The 16896-nt window shown below is 46.2% G+C and overlaps 1 protein-coding gene across 2 annotated transcripts in view; it reads left to right on the plus strand.

The window, feature by feature from the left end:
- Positions 1-16896, plus strand: part of GLRA1 (glycine receptor alpha 1) — a 96117-nt gene that overhangs the window by 50794 nt on the left and 28427 nt on the right. For both annotated transcript variants that reach the window (XM_013984908.2, XM_013984909.2), the window contains exon 4: positions 15337-15560. In XM_013984908.2, coding sequence (XP_013840362.1) covers positions 15337-15560 — 224 coding nt within the window. The remainder of the gene's footprint in view (positions 1-15336; positions 15561-16896) is intronic.

The following is a 16896-nucleotide window of genomic DNA, read 5'->3' on the forward strand; positions in this document are numbered from 1 at the left end:
CCAAACGAGAATGGCACTGGGGAATGACCCAGAGAGGAGGGCGTTTTTAACAGTGGTAAAAGGGGAGAGAAGTCAAGTAAGAAAAGAGAATCGCGTCCAGTGGATTTGGCAGTGGGGGATGGGAGAAGATGTGCATGTATGAAACAGGGAATGCAATTCAGGGGCGCAAAGAAGACAAGAGACAAAAGGAAGCAAAGACAGTGGGAAGCCAATTCCTTCCGAAAGCCCTACTGTGAAGAGAAGATGAGTTGGTGTTAGCATTTATTGAGCACTTTTCTAAAAACCAGGCATCTATGGTTAGCAAATTAAAAGGATTATTTCCTAGAATATAGCAATCCCATTTTATAGATGAGGAAGTTGAACCTCAGAGAGGCTTAATTCACCCAATTTTTTCCAGCCAATAAACAACATCACCAGCTATTATCCCCAGGCGGCCCGAGTCCTGGGACCATGCTCTCGGCCCCGTCCATCTATTGAGTGTGGTGCGAGAGGAGAGGGTACAGAGCCATGGGGATGGCAGGGTCAAGGGGAGACAGGACCCCATCCTAGTTTCCTACAATCCTGTTCTCCTAACAGGCGGGATTTGTGCAATTCACTCAGAACTAGTATCACGAGAGGACCTTGGCTATCCATCCCCATGGATATTTGCAAATGAGACCTCAGGATGTATGAAAACAGCTACCATGTAAGGAGATTAAATGCCCCTTCTGTCCAACTATAAAAGTTAACACATCATTTAGGAAGCAGTCACTTCACAATGCCAGCCTACTTCTGGGATCGATTGACTGAACTGAAGCAAATGATTGAATGAGTTGCAATCAGTTGATTGATGAATTGATTTTGCATCATAGAAGATAAAGCTCAAATCCATCTACTTCTTTCCAACTCTGCTGCTGTCAACTCTAGTTAAACTTGGCACCATCTCTCTCCTACTTAACTTAAATGACCTAACTGGCCTCCCCTCCTCTGTCCTCTACCACTTCCCACCACAGATGAAGGATCATTCAATCAGATCACAGCCATCTCCTGCAAGAGCTCCTCAACGCTCTTACTATGTTCTGTTGTCTCTGCCCAGGAAGATCTTCGCCTGAATGGCTCCTTTTCATCCTTCAGGTCTCAGCTCAGATATCGGCCTCAGACAGTCCTTCCCGACTCCCTATCTAAAAGTGTCCCCCGCTTCCAGTCACTGTCACATCATGTTCTGTTATCTTGGGAGTAATATCTAAAAAGTGAAAGTTTGCCTGTCAGTTTGTTGTTCTGCTTGCTTTTTCATAACAGTGGGACCCTGTCTCCCTCAATCATCCCGGTATTTCCAGAGCCCAACACATTGCCTGAACCATAGGAGTTCAGTCAAGAGCTGTGGAGAGAATTAACCTTAGAGATTCTCTTAGCAAACCACCATCTGCTGTCAGAATCTCTGCCACAAATACCGTGGCCAAGTCACTTCTGCTTGCGCACTTCCGAAGCTGGGGACCCCGTCTACCTCCCAAGGCAGCCCATTTCCTCTTGGGACACCTCTGACATCTCCATCAGCCCACACCTTCATTCTGGTCTTGGGGTCACAGAGAACCAATCCAGGCACCTGAGAGCCCTCGGGTAACTGGGGTTGGTCTGAGGTTGGTCCTTCTACTCCCTCCTCACACTTGGCTGCCTCACCACTCTCTCTGGTTCTCAGTCCCTTCTCCTACCACGGGGCTCTCAGAGTACACCAGCACATCACTTTCCGTCGGGAGCTGAAAGGCCAAGAAAGGAACTCTGGCCTCCAGCAGTGCTCAGAGCAGAGGGAAGTGGGGCCATGTGCATCCTTACTCTGCCCTGATGGCCTTCAAAGCATTGTCTTTAACAGTAGCCTCCCCCCCCCACCCCCACGTTCCATTCTGAAGCTGAATCTTACAGAGCACTTCAACAAACTGATTTTTGAAATGGGCTCTTCTGGATGGAGTGGAGCAGAGGCCAGGAATCTCAGTACCTTGGCCTTACCCTCAACCTGCCTCCCCAAGGCAGCCCTGGACCCCTTGTCAGAACCTTAAAATCATTTCTACACACACCACCTCAAAGACATTTCACTTTAGGTAACAGGTCACGATGCTGACTGACCCTGTGCTTACAGACAGCAAAACTCTGGGCCTTCTTTTAGAGTATAGGAGTATAGATGAAAACAAGCTTTTATAGTAAATCCAGTAAAAAGGAGGAGAGACAGACACAGGCATGTCCCCACCTCACCCTCTTCCCTCGTCCCATCCCAAGTTGACCACTGCAGATAAACAATTGAGTGCATGTCCTACTGGTCTCTCTCCCTTGACTGTACATGCATTTATGCCCATTACACATCTTTGTACAATTACGACTGTGCCACACAATTTCCTTCATTCACTTCACCATGTCTTGGAATCTCTCCACATCATTGATACCTCATTCTTCACAGTCTACACACCTCCAAGTTTGGAAACATAAGAAGTGGTTTATTATTATTACATTTGATATATGATGAAATGATTTTAATCAATAGGTCCAGACTTTATGGCCTGCCTGTAAGATTCCGTGGTCTGGACCTGCCTTCGTTTTGTGGTGTTTAACCACTCTTCTCCCGATGGACCTGCAGGTTTATGCAGCTTTTCACTATTACAAACAGTGCCACAGTGAATAGTTCTGTACATGACTGCATGTTTCCTTGAGATATATCACAGGAAAGGAATTACTTTATCAAAGGACACGTGCTTTTTAAATTATTTTCACAAATATTAGTGCCCAACTCACTTCCAAAGAAGTGTCAATAAGTTACTGTCCCCATAACGATACTCATTTCTTTCTCCTTGCCAATGGAAGATATTATCAAGCATTCTAAATTTACCATTTTCTTTGTTGTTGTTTTTTGCTTTTTAGGGCCACACCTGCAACATATAGAAGTTCTCAGGCTAGGGGTCGAATCAGAGCTATAGCTGCCAGCCTAGACCACAGCCACAGCAACTCGGGATCCACGCCATGTCTGCAACCTACACCACAGCTTACGGCACTGCCGGATCCTTAACCCATTGAGTGAGGCCGGGATTGAACCTGCATCTTCATAGATACTAGTCAGGTTCTTCACCTACTGAGCCACAACAGGAACTCCCTCAAGAGGGTTTTTGTTTTTGTTTTTTTATGTCTTTTTGCCTTTTCTTAAGCCACTCCCGTGGCATATGGAGGTTCCCATTCTAGGGGTCTAATCGGAGCTGTAGCCACAGGCCTACACCAGAGCCACAGCAACGCAGGATCTGAGCCACGTCTGTGACCTACACCATAGCTCACCGCAACGCCAGATCCTTAGCCCACTGAGCAAGGCCAGGGATCGAACCTGCAACCTCATGGTTCCTAGTTGGATTCGTTAACCACTGCGCCACGACGGGAACTCCAAGGGTTTTTTTTTTTAAATGGTACTTTACTATCACTTAAAATTTTCACTCCAGATTCCTAGTGAATTTAAGTAAATATATGTTTTTTGTTTTGTTTTGTTTTGTTTTTTGCATAGTAGGCAGTTTGAATAATATTGGTTGTTTGTTTTTGTCTTTTCAGGGCCCCACCCGTGGCATATGGAGGTTCCCAGGTGAGGGGTCTAATCGGAGCTACAGCTGCTGGCCTATACCACAGCCACAGCAACGCCAGATCCGAGTCGCATATGCGACCTACACCACAGCTCACGGCAATGCTGGATCCTTAAGCCACTGAGTGAGGCCAGAGATTGAACCTGCAATCTCATGGTTCCTGCTCAGATTCGTTTCCGCTGCACCACGATGGGAACTCCGATATTGTTTGTTTTTTTTAACATGTGCCTCCTTAATACATCTGGAATTCAGTTTCTTGTAAAGTATTTGGTGATGGTTTAATTTTTTCATCTGATTAAATAGTAATTTTTCCAGGATTATTCTTAAGTAGCCCTTATTTCTCCACTGATTAGAAATGCTATCTTTCTCATAAACTAAATCCCCATACCTATCTAGGTCTATTTCTGGTCCCAGCTCATTGTCCCATTGCTGTTTGTCTGCTTCTGCACCAGTGCCACACTATTTTAATTACTATGGCTTACCATTGTATGTCTATGTCTGATAGCGTCCTCTGTTGTTCTTCTTTTATAAGGTTTTCTTGACATTTCTAGCCCGTTTTCGCTTCCAAATGAACTGTGGAATCAGCTTGTTGAGGCCTATAAAAATAGTTTCAAGTTTTGACTGGAACTGCATTGAGTTTATAGATTAATTTTGGAAGAACTTACATGTTAACAATTATATAAATGTGGTATGTCTCTCCATTTATATAGGTATTCCTTTATGCTGTTCAGTAAAGTTTTAGAGTCATACATACATATTTTTATACGCAAACACACACACAAGTCATATATTTCTTGTTAGGTTTATTCCTAGGCATCGTGGGGGCAAGTTACTACTGTGGATGAGATCCTTGTTTGTTGTTGCTTTTTCCGTTACGCTGTCAGTCTGTCCACACGACCAGTGCTAGGTCACTGCTTATACTCTGGGTTTGGGGAAATTTAAGAGAAAATCTATTAGTGTCAGCCAGATAGACATAGCACAACACCCTACAAGGTCTTGGTAAACTGAAGACTGAGAGAAAGTCAAGGAGAGGGCGCTCACAGGCCTTTTAGAGTCTGTTACCGGCAGAAAACAGGGTTAGAGGTATTCTTGTCTTAGTATCATCTGCTGAATGACTCTCTCCAAGACACACCAAAGAGACATCACAGCTGTGAAGTTATGGCCAGCCCAAAGCTGGCTCTGCATCAGATCAGACTCAGCAAGGCTGAGTAGTGACAGCCAAACCTACAAAAGACTGAAGTGGGTAAATGGGTAAATAAGATGCCGAGTTGTTTCAACTCATGATGGGGCTTTCCATTCCAGAAAGAGCAATGTTTGGGTCCCCCATAAAAGCACTCCCTTGCCAGTCTCTGGATCCCAGGAAAGCCAATCAAAGGTTGCTTTTGACATACTGAATTAAAGAGAAAAAATCTGGACAGTCTTGAGGAAGATTTCATCCAGGCCAGAAAAAGGTTTATCCTCACCTCGCCACACAGAAACCCTGTCTACAAAAAAGCTGCCGTTCCCTCAAGCAGTGTGACCCCATCTCCCAGACGATGCTAGATCGCCAACTGCCAAATTCCTGCTCCTCAACCGCCCTTTCTTGGACAACAAATGAACGTCTCTGATAGGCTTATAAAATAGTTCTCAAAACAAGACCCAATACAGTTAGGGTTCCACTTATTAACTTACAGGCACAGACCTGTTCTAATCACTGAGATGACATATGGCAAACGGATCATTGTGGTGGCTGCTGAGCCTTGCCAGATTTCTCTGCTGCATGTTTATCTCTGCTGTTAGTTTAACTCTGAGAGATCAACCTTATTTCCCATGTTTCCAAGTTTGCTGGTGGCATGTCTCACTTCTATGCCCTGCATTGCCAATGCTATCCTCTTTCCAGGTGTTAATCTACCCTTCAATTTACACCTTAGGCACCCAGTTACAAATCCACCTCCGTGTAGCATCACAATCCAAACCTCTCCACCTATACTGACCATAAGGATATGCATGAGCTAGCCTGTCTCATGGGCTCAATGAGGTCGGAGTATATACTATGTCTATTTTGTTTCTTTTACCTACTCATCTAGGAACTTTCTGTTTTTGTTTAAAAAAAAAAAAAGTAAATCTAGAGGCAGCATGCAATTGTCAAAAGAATGTGAAATTGGGAGCCACACAGGCTTGGATTCATATCCTACTCTAGCCCATACTAGCTATGGGACTTTGGGCAAGACACCTGGCCTCTGTTTAACCTCTCTGAATTTTAGTTTCCTCCCCTGTAGAATGAGTATAACACCCAGTGTGCTATGTTGCTGAAAAGTTTAGAGATACGATGCATATAAAGTTCTAGCAAAGGTTAGACACCCAATAAAAGTAGCTACCATTGGCATTTTTATGTAATTACTGAACTCACGCTGGGCTTTAGTGACCCCTTAAAGACAAATGAAGAGGCTCAACTCCACGGGTCCAAACTATCTATAGTTCTTTACAACAAATGTAGCTCTGACTGTGTAGCGCCAAATGAGAATTACCAGGCGTGGCAGTGACTTGGGAGAGGCTGAAGGCACAGAGCAGGCGTCTGGAACTAAGGAAGCAAAAGTCAGCATCTGGGGAGTGTGCCAGCAGCAGACTTGAGCGAAGAGCAGACACTGGGTCAAATCCAAAGGTCAAACCAGGAACAAGGCAGGAGCCCTAGCAGACTGCTGGACCTGAGGCAGTTTTTGTCCTTTGCCCTTTTTAATGTGTCCTGCCAATTGCAGGCATCTACAAACCCACAGGTATACAACAGCAGCCAGAGGCAATATCCAGTGGCACTGAGGTGTCAAGAAACTGTTGCTCAGTACAACTCTGGGAGCTCCTGAGAGGCTCTGGGTAGTACAGCCGAGTGGTTAAAAACTTGGGCTCTGGCATTAACATCTTGGGTTCAAATCCCAGCTTTGCCACTTACTGGCTGTTTGATGTCAGGAACAGTACTTTAAGCTCAGTGTGCCTTAATTTACCTAACTGTAAAATGGGGATGGTAACAGACCTACATCACAGGATTATTGTGAATAGAAAATGACACACATTGGAGTTCCTGCCATGGCCCAACAGGATCAGCTGCATCTTCAGAGCACTGGAACGTGGGTTCAATCCCCAGCCCGGCACAGTGGGTTAAGGATCCAGCATTGACACAGCTGCAGTGTAGGTCGCAATTGAGGCTTGGATCTGATCCTGGTCCAGGAACCCCATGTGCCACAGGGCAGCCAAAAAAGAATGAAAGAAAATAACACACATAAATTCTTAGAATCGTCCCTTGTATGGGATAAAGTCTCAATCTATTAGTATTATTTTCAGTGTTATTAGCAATTCTACATATGCCAATAACTAGTGGTGGAATGTGAGATTTTAGGGCTTTAGTTCCCTTTTCTATCCAATGGAGACAGGAATCTTCCCTCTTGGAGTTCTCTTGGCACAGCAGCTTAAGTATCCATCATTGTCACTGCAGTGGCTTAAGTTGCTGCTGTGGTGCAAGTTTGACCCCAGGCCTGGGAACTTCCACATGCCGCAGGTGCAGACAAAAAACAACCAACCAACAAGAATCTTCCCTCTCAGAGTTCCCGTTGTGGCTCAGTGGTTAACGAATCCGACTAGGAACCAGGAGGTTGCAGGTTCGATCCCTGGCCTTGCTCAGTGGGTTAACGATCTGGCATTGCCGTGAGCTGTGGTGTGGGTTGCAGATGCAGCTCGGATCCCTCATTGCTGTGGCTCTAGTGTAGGCCAGTGGCTACAGCTCTGATTCGACCCCTAGAATGGGAACCTCCATATGCCGCAGGAGCGGCCCAAGAAATGGCAAAAAGACCAAAAAAAAAAAATCTTCTCTCATGCCAGACTTCATAGGACAAAACTAAAATGAGGATGTTTTGAAAAGCAAAAAGCAGCTGGTAAGTATGAGACTTACTATTAATAAAAGGAATGAACACAATGTATTATTGAAAAACATAGAACCCTGGAGCCAATCAGTCATGGATCTGAGCCTCAGCTAACTGCAGCAAAGCATTCCATATCCCCAAGCTCAGTTTATCCATAAAATGGTGTCCCTGTGAGAACTGGGGGAGAATGTGCACTGAAGCACTGAGTCCTGTCCCTGGCACTCAGCCAGGATGGTAGTAAACTTCCACAGGCTAGTGAGCCAGCTCACACTCTCGCAGGACCGCGAGGAGACTGGAGCTGACTCTTCTCACACGTGGAGGCAACATCTGTGACTCTGGTTCCACGGTGCTTCTCAGGGGTGGGGGAAAGTGCTTGAGAAGCAGCCTCGGCATCTGCCATGCTGAATGCCCCTGGTCCCTGGCTCTGGCTGGCATGGCTGGTCTGACTGGAGAGCGGGCTGATCTGGTTCTCATGCATCTTAATCCCAAACCCTGTCAGAGCTGAGACTCAGTGAGAGTTTCTCCAAGGAGGGCAGAGCCCGCCTGGGGCAGATTCACCTGCCCTTGAAGGTAGAAAAGGGGTGACACCTGTTCCTTAAAAAAAAAGTGGTGGGATCGGGTTCAAGGTTTCTATATGCACGTCCCACCTGAGCCACTGAATTGCCTGTGTGGCCCAGGAAAGTCTGTTGCCCTCTCTGGGCCATGTGTAAAACAAAGGAGTGGAGACAGACGTCTGCCTGTAATATTCAGTGAGGAAGATGATGATGATGGCCAAGAACAATGCCTCCTCTACCCACGCTCCATTCCCAACATCTTAGTTTAACTTTCATTGAACTGACACTATGGGCTCAAACACACCCATCTCCCTGGGCCTGTTTTTCTTACACTGCAGTTCCTTCTGGTCATGCCTGCCATACCCATCCTCCTGAAGTCAAACTGTGATACTGCTCCACTGTTTAAGATGTCAGTGGTGGAGTTCCCGTCGTAGCTCAGTGGTTAACGAATCCAACTAGGAACCATGAGGTTGCGGGTTCAATCCCTGACCTTGCTCAGTGGGTTAACGATCCGGCGTTGCCGTGAGCTGTGGTGTAGGTTGCAGACATGGCTCGGATCCCGCATTGCTGTGGCTCTGGTGTAGGCCAGTGGCTACAGCTCTAATTAGACCCCTAGCCTGGGAACCTCCATATGCTGCAGGAGCGGCCCCAGAAAAGGCAAAAAGACAAAAAAAAAAAAAAAAAAAAAAAAAAGAGACTTCAGTGGTGCCCAGCTGGCTACAGAATAAGACCCAAACACCTTGGTTTGGCAGCTAAAGATACCCAGAGTCTCCACTCAATCCATTCTACAGTGTCCTCACAGCAGGCTTGTTGAGAACATGCACTTAGATCATCAGACAAACCAGATTCGAATCCCAACCCCACGATTTATCGTGTGAATGTGAACTAATCACTAAACCTTCTTGAGTTTTCCTCATCTGTAAAATGAGGGTGAAAATACCTATGTCATAGGATTGTTTTAAAGATGGAATGAGCTCGAGTTTGTGCTATGCTTCACATAATGCCAGGTACATAGCAGGTCCTCAGTAAGGGAGACCTGTTATTGTTTGTACACCCAATGGTTGAGCCTAGCTGAACTATTCGCACGGCCCTGACTACACTCTTTTTTTTTTTTTTTTTTTTTTTGGTCTTTTTACCATTTCTGGGGCTGCTCCCGCGGCATATGGAAGTTCCCAGGCTAGAGGTTGAATAGGAGCTACAGCTGCCGTCCTACACCAGAGCCACAGCAATGCGGGATCCGAGCCACATCTGCAACCTACACCACAACTCATGGCAACGCCAGATCCTTAACCCACTGAGCGAGGCCAGAGATCGAACCCACAACCTCATGGTTCCTAGTCGGATTTGCTAACCACTGTGCCACGATGGGAACTCCATGCCTACATTCCTTTGCTTGTGCTACTTCTTCCATATAAAACTCCTTTGCCCCCCAACTCTCCAAATCCTAATCTTAGTACACCAAGCCTGCAGCCCTGGTTCTCACACACTCTCCTACTCTACACCTGTATTCCTCACCTCTCTCCTTCCTCCTCATTCATCACTGGCCTCCTCTCCAGCTGAAATCAGATTTTTTTTTTTTTTTTTTTGGCTGCCCTGCAGCATATGGATTCCCAGGCCAGGGGTCAGCTGGCCAAGCTGCAGCTGTGGCAATGCCAGATCCTTAATCCACTGTGCCGGGCTGGGGATCGAACCTGCGACCCAGTGCTCCCAAGGCGCTGCCAGTCCCGTTGCACCACAGTGAGACTCCTGAAATCAGATATTCTTCACATCTCAGAACAATACCAGATCTAGAGATGCTGACTTCAGGAGGATGGAACAAGCTGATAGGGGCCATTTCAAATGCCATCTTCTCCCCAGAACATTTCCAGATTCACCCAAACTGCCCGGAAGTGACCTCAATGACTTGAGAGCAACATCTAATAGCAACTTATTAGAGCCTCTTACGACCCTTATTACTTCCAGTTTTAGATTTGTGTCCATACCTTGCCTTGCTTAGTAGATAATTTGAGCTCCATGAGGACGGAAACCAAGACCCACGCCTCTGCCCTCGCTGTCCTCCCAGTGGGCCTCATAACAGTTTATACAGTTGGCAGTTCCCATTGTGGCTCAGTGGGTTAGGAACCCAACTAGCATCCATGAGGATGCAGGTTCACTCCCTGACCTCACTCAGTGGATTAAACAATCCAGCATTGCTATGAGCTGTGGTATAGGTCACAGACATGGCTCAGATCTGGCATTGCTATGGCTGTGGTGCAGGCTGGCAGCGGCAGCTCCGATTCAACCTCTAGCCTGGGAACGTCCATATGCTGCAGGTGCAGCCCTAAAAAGAAAAAAAAAATGAATTTCTAGAGTTGAATCAATTCTAGAGAAGAGACAGCCCTTTGAGAACTGGAAGACTGAGATTTTGGAAGGTATAAGAATCCGGTTCTTTGTCCTCCTCTTGGGTGATGTCTCTTGGTTCCAACTGCAAAAGGCACACACCTTGCCCCCCACATCCCTTCCCACCCACGCACCCGCCAGGCTCTTAGCTCTTTCCTATGAAAGCACCTCACGCTTCCTATCTCACCACAGTACTGAGTTTAGAGGAGTTTGCTGGGGGAGATTAGAGTCTGAAATTAGACATAATGGGATGGGGTAGGGGATGGCACACGCAGGAAGCCTTCAATAAATGTCTATTTAATGACAGAATGAACAAATGAATGAGTCAATGCCCTATCTTGGTTTTACAAGCATGGGAGCTGCCCAGTTTCCAGAAATCAGGCCATAATGGAATCTCAGAGGCAAGACTGGAGGGTTGGGGCTAAAGCCCATTGAGCCAGAGCTCCAGCAATCCCTCCCTCCTTCTCCAGACTTAAATGGGCCACCCATGAGAGTCTGAGACCTGGAAACCAACTCCTGGAGGTGGGATCTGAGGTTCTCGGGTGGAGAACTCAAATATTGCTCCCCCAGCCCCTGAACCTGAACATGGACCCCCAGCCTGTCAAATACCAGCCAACTCAACTAAAGGGCTAAGTAAGTAAAACAGCATTGAGCTTTCAGCTATTACACCAATTACTTTGATCCCTTCCGAACGGCATTTCCCACTGCTGTTTACCAACGAGGGAGGAGAAAGTCGATGGGGAGGCTTGTTTGGGTAGCGGCTCCTGAGAGCAGGAGCAGGCACTGGGAGGAGTCCAGCTGCCTGAGGACATGAGGTACAGTCTCCGCGTCTCTCACCCTCACTTTTCATGAGTCATTTCACAACAAGACCCTACAGGTTTTATTTTGCTTTTCTTCTTTTAGTTGATGCATGTTTCTTTTTCTTTTCTTTTCTTTTTTTTTTAACAATCAACATACATTATTACTGTAAAAAGAAAAACTGCTTTAAGTATCAGTGATAACTGCAAATGTAATAAAGCCCTTCCCTGCTTAAACTTCTTTGAAGACTCCAGTTAACCCTGCGGTGATGTCCACACTCCCCAGCACAGCTTGCAAGGCGCTGTGTGCCTCCTCCTGCTCCCACTCTATGCGTTTACTTGCTATTCTTTCCACGGTGCCATGCCCCCGCCCTTCACAAGTGCAGTTCCAACTGCCCATGGAACTTTCCTCTCTGGCTCTGCCACATTTGGTCTCACCTTAAATAGCACATCTTCCCGGCACCTTCCCTGACTCCACCCCCGAGTCTAGATGGGAGCCTGATTCTGGTATCTCCCTAGCTCCCTGTACTTTATCCCCAGCAAAGCCCTTATCTCCGTGTGGTGTAAGCACTACTCTGTAGGCTCTGTGATGGTGTAAACATGTCTTTCCTTTCCTCAGCAAATGCCCTGGTGCCTAGAGCAATGCCTGGCACTCAAACGCTCAGTTAAATATCACTGGAAAAAATAAAACTAATAACGATTACCCATTAGATTTGGAAGGGTTCTTAGAGACCAACTAGCCTAACTCCTTCTTTTAACAGTGGGACCTGGAGAAGTAAAACCAGATTCCTATCCCAGGTCTTTTCTGAATTGTTCTGTGACCTTAGGAAATGCTTTCCCTCTCTGAGTCGCAGTCTCTCCAGCTATAAAACAGGGAAGCTCTTCCTACTCTAACTTTGTCTGACTATTCCTCCTTTTCCTCCTCCTTCTCCTCCTGGGTACAGGGTAGCTCATAGGTGCATGGACTGGGTGGGGAGCAGGATGCAGCAAGAGAACTATAAGTTCAGGTTTACCCTTGCAAATTGTTGCCCAAGTCGAGGAGCTAAAACCCACAGAGAGCAGATGTGCTGAAGTAACTGTTTCAGGTGCTTCTGTCTTGCTAAGAGATCAGAAAGAGAAGAAATCAGGGAAGCCTAGAGATGTCAAGGCTTCAGCTGGGCAGCGGTGAAGCCGAGAGAAGAGGACGGCCACCCTTAGGCGGGTACGCGACCCAGAAATGCTCCCTAGAAGGTTGGGCTGATGTGGATTCAGATTCCTGTTCTGCCACTCCCTAGCTCTAGGCCTTGGACAGGTTCTCACCCTTTGCAAACCTCCGTGTCCTTAACCTCACTCTGAGAATCTGCACGTCTAGCTTACAGAGGTTTTGTGAGGATTAAATACATGTGACAGTATCTAGAACAGTGCCTGGTGCCTAACAGGCCATTTTAAGAAATGCCATTTTCTTTTCTTCCCTACAGCACATAAACAGGCTTGACATGTTACTGGCAAGAACATCAAAAAGTGCAGCTGGGGTTTGGGGACTGAAGGCTTTTTCTACCCAGCAATTCATCATCTGTTTACTCTGACATGACTTGCCCAGTGTCTCAAACCACCATCGGCCTCTCTCTCTCCCTCTCTCTCTCTCACACAAACACACACACACTTCATTCACATGGGGACAGACTGGGAGCCATCCATGACCATCAGCAGGAAAAACAAAGAATTAACATCCAGTCTTCAGGAGTTCCTATCGTGGCACAGTGGTTAACAAATCCGACTAGGAACCATGAGGTTGCGGGTTTGATCCCTGACCTTGCTCAGTGGGTTAAGGATCCGGCGTTGCTGTGAGCTATGGTGTAGGTTTCAGATGTGGCTCGGATCCCGCGTTGCTGTGGCTCTGGTGTAGGCCAGCAGCTATGGCTCTAATTCAACCCCTAGCCTGGGAACCTCCATATGCCGTGGGAGAGGCCCAAGAAATGGCAAAAAGACACACACACACAAAAAAAAGAATTAACATCCAGTCTGGCCTGAAGTTTTTCCTCCACTCCAGGACTTATAAGACATGAAATTATGAGCCCAAATGTCACTTTCAATGGGCTGGTGGGAGAGGCTTCAATTAAATTATAGAACAATCCTGTAAAATACCTGGGAACATTTTATGAAGCTATTGATATTTCTGAAGGCAAACAAAATGAGGCATGCACCTTGGGAGGCACTGGCAGGGGTGAGGTAGGGTGGGAAGAAGGGTTGTTTGTTTTAGTTTGTGCCTACTGATGACAGAGCAAGAGTGATGAGGATATTGAAACAGCACCTCAAAAGAAAATACAGCACAGCCTCATTTATCATGCATCTTCAGAGAGAGGGAAGCAGCAGGTGCTTATGAGTGGAGATTATTCCTTGAAGGAGAGCATTTAAAGCTGGACTTGAACTGAGGTTATTAATCTTTTAGGGAAATATAAACCCTCCTGGCAATCCAACACAGAGAGCTGTACCCTTCTTGACAGGAAAACAAAAATATACTTCCAGTTCCACAGGCAATGAATATTCATGGTTCCCAAGATTACAATGCCTTTCTAACAAAATTCAAAACTTTTCTTAAAGGAAATATTTCTTTTTTTTTTTTTTTGTCTTTTTGCCATTTCTGGGGCTCTCCCGCGGCATATGGAGGTTCCCAGGCTAGGGGTCTAATCGGAGCTGTAGCCACCGGCCTTCACCAGAGCCACAGCAACACAGGATCCGAGCCGCGTCTGCAACCTACACCACAGCTCACGGCAACACCAGATCCTTAACCCACTGAGCAAGGGCAGGGACCAAACCCGCAACCTCATGGTTCCTAGTTGGATTCGTTAACCACTGCACCACGACAAACTCCCCTCTTAAAGGAAATATTTCTTAACTTCACTACCCAGTGTCCTGCCATGGCGACCTACCCATACCACAAATTGCTTCTCAGGTTGTGAACGAGAACTAAATGGATTCTTTAAGTCCTCTAGCCCGAGATGAACAGATCCTTAGCTAGGAGCCAAGACACCTAGGTTCCCCAAATCAGCTCTGCTCTGCCTTGTCAGAAAGACACTGGGCCAGTCTCAATTCTCCCTGTATTTCATTTTCCCCATATGGGAAAAAAACAGGTGGGGAAAAAACAGGTGGGAAGGGGAAGTTTTGACCAGGACAGCAATCCTAACCTATATTCTGTGCAAGCCAAGCATCATACACACACACACACACACAAAAGAGATCTATGGCCAAAATAAACCAAGGAGAATTGCATATTCCATTTCTCTCTTGGAGATGTACACGGCTGATTAGCATTTTAAGGTCTCTGAAAAGTCCTACCATAGAGCAATCCATTACACTTGGTCTAATCAAATATTTCCTTGCTTAGTTTGAGGATAACTCTTTTTCGGTAGAGTAACTACACTGCAGTGCCACTGGAGAGCGTTTAACTTAGTGCTGAGTTTAGGACCAGTAAGTGGTGACTCCGTGGCATCTATTAGTCCTCTCGAACAAACGAAATCAGCACACCATATACAAGGTTAGGGAAGGCTGGTATTGAAACAGAGTGGTAACACCTAGGACAGCACATCACCATATAATCCTTCACCCAACCTTCCTTCACTGCTCGGGAATGAAGTAAAATCGTCTGAATACTCAGGCATCGACTTTTAGTCTTTCCTTTTGTTCCTCCAATCTGTCTAAAATAGTGACTCTCAAATCTTAGTGGGTGTGAGAATTACTTATTTTGATAATAAAAGGGGGACTTCAGCTTTATCTGTAATTATTTCTCTTATCCAAAAAAAAAAAAAATGAAGCAAACATGATCAACATGTTAACAAGATGAAAACAGGTGTTTGTTACATCAGCTTGAACTTAATTTCTTTAATTTTTCAAAAGAAAGAATGACATTTAAATAATCTCAGCTCAGAGTTGAATATGACTTAATAGGGCATTTAGAGGATTTCCAGGGATAATTAAAACAACGCTGGTGTTTGCCTGAGGCACCAGACTTCACGTCTCACCCCCACTAAGATGCAACCACACCCGGAAAACATCTTCCAGAAGAAGCTCTGAGGAGCACTAACAGAAAGAACCTGGGACTTCCAAAATGCAACATCCCAGGGCCTGGCTCTGAGTCCACCTCCTTCTCTCCTGGATGCAGGATTATAGGGTCAACATCTTTCTGAGGCAGCAGTGGAACGACCCCCGGCTGGCCTACAACGAATACCCAGATGACTCTCTGGACCTGGACCCATCCATGCTGGATTCCATCTGGAAACCTGACCTGTTCTTTGCCAATGAGAAGGGGGCCCACTTCCACGAGATCACCACGGACAACAAACTGCTGCGGATCTCCCGGAATGGGAATGTCCTCTACAGCATCAGGTGAGTTCCCAACGGGCTCCCCCCTCCATCCTCAGGACATGCCCTACCGGAAGCAGACTAAGAGGATGCCAAACAGAGGGGAATGGGCCCTGACAAGCCAGCACCTTTGCAGGACAGGCAGAGCCAGCTCTGCAGCTGCACTCAGCAAGTCAGAATAAAATACCACGGGAACTCCTAGAAGTGAGTGGTTCATTATCACCAGGGAGACCAAGGAAGCATCCGGGAGAGGGAGGGTTAAAGCTGGGCCCCCAAGCTTACCCAGCATTTCAATAACATAAGATGGAAAAAGAGTATTCAAACACAACGCTTACTCCAGGAGCCTTCTATTTTCAGGATGAATATGTTCCAGAAGCTGCTGTCCAACCCTGTGTCTAGAGTCAGGAATACTGTACTGGACACTTAAACATTTAAGAGGGTGCATCTCATGTTAAATGCTCTTACCATAATTTTTGAATAGTTTTTTTATTTTTATTTTTTGGCCACACCTGCAACATCCAGTGTAAGCTCCCAGGCTGGGAATTGAACCTACACCACAGCTCTGACAATACCAGATCCTTAACCTACTGAGCCACAGGCAGCTCCTTTATCATATTTTTTTTTTAAGTAGCAGGAGCTAAATAAATGAATAAATAAAAACTGGAGTTTCCTGCCATAGCGCAGCAGGTTAAGAATCCAACTGTAGCAGCTTGGGTCACTGCAGAGGTGCGGGTTCGATCCTCACCTGCTGCAGTGGGTTAAAAGATCCGGCATTCTGGAGTTCCCGGCGTGGACTAGCATTCATGAGGATGCAGGTTTGATTCCTGGCCTCGCTCAGTAGGTTAAGGATCCGACATTGCTGTGAGCTGTGGTGTAGATCACAGAGACAGCTTGGATCCCATGTTGCTTGGCTGTGGCGTAGGCTGTCAGCTCCGATTGGACCCCTAGCCTGGGGTTTTTCACATGCCATGGAGGTGGCCTAAAAAGAAAAATACATATATATATATATATATATATATATATATATATATATATCCATTATTGCTGCAGCTGCGGCTCAGGTCACAGCTGCAGCTCAAATTCAATCACTGGCCCAGAAACTTCCATCCACCATGAGTGCAGTCACAAAATTTAAAAATTTAAAAATTTAATTAAAATTTTAAATAGCAAGAGCAGAGGCACAAAGTCTGAAAAATCAGAGTAACACTAACATACGTGGCCTGCCAGGTGGACGGTACCGCTCACATGCATGAAGCAGGGGTGCTCCATCCCCTTCTGGAAAACCTGTCTCTCCCCTGCACCTTGCATGGCGTCTAGGACAATGGATACCTTACCTCAATTACGGGGTATCCTGCAGACA

The sequence above is a fragment of the Sus scrofa genome, chromosome 16 (genome assembly GCF_000003025.6).
Source record: "Sus scrofa isolate TJ Tabasco breed Duroc chromosome 16, Sscrofa11.1, whole genome shotgun sequence".
Lineage (NCBI taxonomy): Eukaryota > Metazoa > Chordata > Mammalia > Artiodactyla > Suidae > Sus > Sus scrofa.